This window comes from Impatiens glandulifera, chromosome 1 (assembly GCF_907164915.1).
Source record: "Impatiens glandulifera chromosome 1, dImpGla2.1, whole genome shotgun sequence".
Taxonomy (NCBI): domain Eukaryota; kingdom Viridiplantae; phylum Streptophyta; class Magnoliopsida; order Ericales; family Balsaminaceae; genus Impatiens; species Impatiens glandulifera.
The window spans coordinates 2,047,852-2,054,019 of record NC_061862.1 but is presented as its reverse complement, the minus strand read 5'-3'; the positions used below and the strand labels follow the sequence as shown (position 1 = coordinate 2,054,019).

General features: G+C 26.3%; 1 protein-coding gene across 1 annotated transcript; it reads left to right on the top strand.

The window, feature by feature from the left end:
* Window positions 1-3,500: 3,500 nt before the first annotated feature.
* On the top strand, window positions 3,501-4,399 carry LOC124921645 (cell wall / vacuolar inhibitor of fructosidase 2-like). The gene has a single exon (XM_047462324.1). The coding sequence runs from the start codon at window positions 3,675-3,677 to the stop codon at window positions 4,263-4,265; it is 591 nt and encodes a 196-aa protein (XP_047318280.1). The 5' UTR covers window positions 3,501-3,674; the 3' UTR covers window positions 4,266-4,399.
* Window positions 4,400-6,168: the final 1,769 nt, after the last annotated feature.

Genomic DNA, 6,168 nt, shown 5'->3' with positions numbered 1-6,168 from the left:
ATATAGTGTTATTAGTCTAGTTGGTTAAAGAATTGTACTTGTTTTTGTTAGGTTGCAAGTTCGAATCATACTTATAACAATTTTATTTTTATTTTTAACCGTTTTAAGTTTATAGGCGGGTCAATCCACAATCCGACTCAAGTATCCATTTACTCTCACATATATATCCAAATTAACCACAACTCTCGACCCGACAATCTAGACACTTTAAAAATTAAGTATTATTATATATATATATATATATATTTACTCACTTCTCTCCCTCATTCATCACATTAATAAATTTATTATTTAAAATATTATAATATTTTTATTTTAAAAAATAAATAATATATTGTCATTATATATTAATGCATCTTAAGATTTAAAAATAAAACTTCATTTTCTTAAAATCGTCAAATATAATTTTTTAAATAATACACGAATTATTTAAATAACTTATTACAGCTTGTTTGATTTGGGTTATTTCAAAATAAAAACCGAGTTTAATATAAAATAGTTTGATATCATTTTGGGAAAAATGATTATTTATTTATATATTACTTAAATACATTTATTTTTAATAAATAATAAAATTATAAAATATTTAAATGGATAATTTGTTTAAAAGATAGGAAATTTGGTGATTGAGTTTTTTTTTTAAATCCTCAAATAACCCATTGCATTTAAATAATTGGTTAAATTTTTTTCTTTTTTCTTTATTCATTTTGGGTTTAGTAAAAAAAATCTTGGTTGATTAAAAGTAGGAAAAAATGATTTTTATTTGGCTTTATCAAATTATACTTTATTTTATTTTTTTAATAATTAATTTATATATAAAAAAGTAAATGATAATTTTGATATTTTAAGAGATAAATAAATTGATTAGATTGATGTTGTTATGGTTGAGTTTTGTGGTCTAAGACAATCTTTAACCGAAAAACCTATTTTCAAACTCATTTTGGTGTAAATGTCACATCAAATAATAATTCTTTTCCAACCAAAAAACTCATTCTCAAACCCAAAAAAATATTCTTATAATATTCTTTCTTACAACAACTTTTATAACTTTTTAATATCACCCATATATTTTTTAATGTTATAAATTATACTATAATATTTTAATATCACCAAATTATTTTAAATTTGATTGTAAATTAATTATAAAAATTCAATAATACACAAAAATAAATATTATAAATAAATATTGTACAAATCATAAAACAAACATTATTAAAAAAATATCATCAAATATTCTTCATTATTATAGTTTTTTAACATTATTATAAATTTTTTAAAACATTATTATAATTTTTTAAACATTATTATCAATTTTGAACATTATTATAAATTTATGTTATATAAATAAATTAAAATAATAAATTATATATATATAAATAAATCAAATAAATATGTATAAAATATACATAAACTAAGTTTAGGGGTTGAATTAAAAAAAAAAAGTTTTGCGATTGTGAACAGTACAAACGCATATTTGCGTTTACAAGAGAGAGAAAATGCTGAAAACCCATTTTGGGTTTGAGAATGAGTGTCGATTGGAAAGAAAAATGGCTAACCATTTTGAATTTGAGTATGGAGTATGGTTGGAGATGCTCTAACCCCGAGTCAATCCTTGGAATTTCTCAAAGACATGACTCTAAAAAATTAGATGGTATAAAAACTGATTTTTATTCCAATAACTTATTTATCAAACAAGCTCTTATAGACAATATAAATACATAGGTGTGATTTGGTTGAAATTATTAATTTTAACTTAATCAAATATTATTTAACTATTTATTTTTATTTTTTATTTAAGGAGAACTAAATGATACCACACTCTCATTTGCTTCTGTTTTCATTTAATATATTTTTATTAGTACTTATTAATTAAAATATTAAAACCTCTCATAAAATTTATTTTATGATTATATACTTACAAAAAATTATTTTTTTTTAAAATTATCATTGTCATTACTCTTAACATAAATAAGTTATTCAAATCACCATAATCCTAAAAAGCTCATAATATGAAATTGTTCATTAAAGATTATTTTGAATAATACACTAATTATTAAATAATTAATTATCCTCACATATTTTTTCATCAATCAAATTAATCAAAATATGAAAATATTTTATATTAATTTTTTTAACAAAATATTTACACTAATACTTAATTTTTTATAATCCTATTTAATTCACAAATTCTTTAATAATCAAGGTAAATAAGGTGATAATGATTTGTTTAATAAAAATGATTGGGTAGAGAATTTAGGAAAGAAAATTTAAAAGGCGTGACGCAATCTAATTGGCTGAAAAAATAACCATTTTTTTTTCTCAATTTTTATGTTTTATTTAACATTCCCTCTACTAAATTTTTCTATTTAATCCTATCCACATATGGGCATAGTCTAAAATCTTACTTTTCCAATTCTTATTTATAAGACTTTGTTTGAGAATTTTTAATTAATTATTTATTATTTATCACATCACTCTTTTCATTAACCAAAATATTAAAATACCAAAATATCAATACTTTAACTTTTTTTACCAAATTAATCATCACATTCCCAAAATTATTAATCATCAATTATTTTTTTCTCCCTCTAAGTTATTCAAATAACCCAAATTCAAATAAGGCCTAAGATTCTAAATGGCCCTAATTTAAGGCTTGTTTGATGAATGAGTTATTTATTGAGATAAAGCCCAGTTTTTATCCCAAAACTCAATTATCACATCATCAATCTAATCAATTTTTTATCTCTTAAAATATCAAAATTATACTTTACATTTTTTAATATAAATTAATTATTAAATAAAAATCTAAAGAGATAAAGAATAATTTTATTAAAAATAAATAAAAACAATTTTTTTTCTACTTTTAATCCAACAATTTATTTTTTTGAAAAAACCCAAACAAAACACAAAAACCAACTTCCTCAAACAAGCCACTTAAGCCTTGTTCACTGATTTTAAAAAAACTCAAACAAAATTAATTTTTTAATCAATTACTTCTCAACAATCATATCACTCATTTTATTAACAAAAATTCAAAAATATTATTTATTTTATTTATATACATCAATACCTTTAAACTTTTTATCAAAAAATAATCATCACCTCTTTAAAATCATTTATAATTATTATTTTTTTCTCCCTCTAAGTTTGAAAAAAAAAACTAATCCGAACAAGCCATACTGTTAGTTTTCTATTTTTTTTTGGATTGTATGATTGTGACCGAACCTAAAAGGTGTTCATGATTTGATTTAACGCGGAAGAGACTAGAAAGAAAGAGAGTGAGTGGAAAATACTTACAGTGAGCTAGCAGTGGCCAGTCCGTGATTCCCAGTTTGTCTGCATAGAAGTTTCCAAACATGGTGTTATCTCTTCAATGTCCCTACATCTAAAAGTCATTCAATCTGCACCGTTGATGATAAAAAGTCATCATCCTCAATCCTCATCCTCTTCATTATAATCACTTTTTTTTTATATATATATATCCAACCCCAACTCCAACGCGTTTTGATTGAAGAATATATATAGGAATAGATAGCTAGTATTCCGATGGATTCTTATTCTGTATTCTACTCATGCAATCCAACCACTATAAAACAACAACCCATTCTATATCCATCTTTACTTATTAAATCTTTCTTTGCCTTCCTTCTCTGTCTATCAATACATACATAATAATGTATCATCGTTCCTTCTTCTTCTCCTTCTCAGTACTGATCATCTGTTTTAGTGGTAAATACGTGAACGGGGACAGTGCCTTAATTGAAAGCGTTTGTAAGAGCACAATGTATTATGACCTTTGCAAGTCATCTCTTGCCTCAAATCCCACCAGCACAAACGCAGACACAAAAGGACTAGCCATTATTATGGTTCAGATAGGCATCGTCAACGCCACTTCCACCAGCTCTTATTTATCCTCTCAAGCCCTAACTAAAACCGCCGCCGACGCCGGTATTTCTAATAAATGTAATAACAGTAGTTCTACTACGGCCCTTTCCAAGAAACTCAACAAATTATGCGCCGACAAGTACTCCAACGCAGCCTCTTCTCTTCAATCCTCACTCAAGGAACTGGCTACTGACGAATTTGATTATGCTTATGTTCATGTCATGGCAGCAGCTGATTACCCACGTGCATGCCGGACATCTTTCCGGCAGGCTCCTGGACTTGCCTACTTGCCGGAGCTTGCTTCTAGAGAGGATGGATTGGTTCATATTTGTGAGATTGTTATGGGTATTCTGGATTTTCTACTTGGCTCAGCTACCTAGATAGCTAGCTAATTATATATTATTAATCTCCATCTCTTCTCTTGCTTTCTTAATTAATGTAGTAGTTTAGTGTTTGTGTGTACGTGTGAGACTGTGTGTAACATTTTTATGTCTAATTCAAGTCCCCCTTAATTAACCTTTAATTGACTTTAATTTAGTGTCTTTCTTCAAACCATATATTTTATATCCTATGAGGTTTATTTAAAAAATATAGATGGGTGCTCAATTTTTTAAAAGTTATATTTTTTTAAAAATATTTAAATGGTATTAATGTGTAATGATAAAATATGTTTTTTTTAAATAGAAAAATAGTTTAGTAATAAATTGAGTAATATGATTAATGAGAGTGTGAATGAAATAATGTTTATTGAGATAAACAATTTAATTATATTTTTTTTAATTTTTTTTTTATCTTATTAAAGAAATATTAATTATATTAAAATTATATCTTCTATTTATACAAGGATGTAAATTAGAAAGGTCAAATTTATATTTTTGTCTTTATAATTTAGTTACAGACTTTTGTTATGTTAAAATATGTAAGTATACTAGTTTTTACATTAAATCAGTTTCAATAAAAAAAATTAGACAATTTCTTTTTAGAATTATCCTGAAACATTAAAAGTATAAAAACGATTCATATAGACACACATTGCTATAACACTGCAAATACCATAAAATGATGGACAAAAACACCACCCTAAATTTAAATTAGGAACTATAGGTATATATTTTAGCCTTAGGAATTATAGGTATATATTTTTTTTATTAAAGGATGAATTTCAAAATTTTAAATTAGGGCAAGCTGTTAAGGTTATAGATTGAATATTTTTAAGTTAGAAATAAATTATATAATTAAGAAAAATTATATAAGATGATGGTTAGACTCTTTTATTGTTATATAATAGATATATAATTTTTATTGGCGGGCCAAGTTTTTTTTATTACTATATAATAAATTTTATAACTTTTTACTCTGTTTGTATACCCAAATCTTTAAACACATCGGGCACATTATAGATTGTTAAAAAACAGGATCTATAATGAGTAGCATCTGTTGTCGTTGAATGAATAACCGATTCAATTGGTCAGCCTAAAAGTCTTGATAGTGATCTAACTCCTGCCAAAGACTTCGCAGTTCAGCAAAATAGACCAACAGACTTCTATTTTCCTGTTTTGTTTCATGCACCTTCTTCCTTATCTAAAAGACACTTAGGGGCTCCTCGCCCTATAATTCGTTTCAGTCTAATAACTAGAAAACCGCAAGGCCATATGAACTTTATAGAGAAAGGGGGGAAGGACGACCCTCGGCCTTTCCCTTGCGGCAGGCTCGAGAGACCTCTTCATAAGTTCTTTTTTTAAGTAAGAAGAGGTATAAAATCACTCTACTCTATAGAGAGGGAGAGGCAACCATGAAATAATCCAAAGTTAATCGCAAAACAAAGATGGGAAAGGGCAAAATCTTAATACCTCACAACTGGATCAATGGCTGGCCTTAGGACTGCAAATGCGGAACCCCTACGTTGAGTAAATTAAGCTTTTTTCGAGTCTTGCCTTCCTAACTGGTATTACCATATCGGGTGAATGACCAGATCGAGAGTTGTTGAAACGAGCTAAAGATGCCGATTAGAAAGGCAAGGGAGCTGAAAAAGGTGAGTACGTGCGAAAAGCGAGCCCTTACGGGGCACATAGAATGGAAGGATAGATTTCGATTCTTTTATTAAGTAGACGACACCCAAATTCGACTCTCTCAATAAAAAATATTTCTGTATACTCTAACAAATCAAGCTAATCTAAGTTATACTAGGAAGATTCCCGTTCGATTGTACACGGATAAAAATATAAATAAAATAAAAAATAATAAAAATATTTATTTAATGTTTAAATTTTTAATAAATCATGA

Bases quoted from the DNA above. Each gene is read 5' to 3' on its own strand.
- LOC124921645 (XM_047462324.1), top strand. From the start codon at position 3,675: ATGTATCATCGTTCCTTCTTCTTCTCCTTCTCAGTACTGATCATCTGT.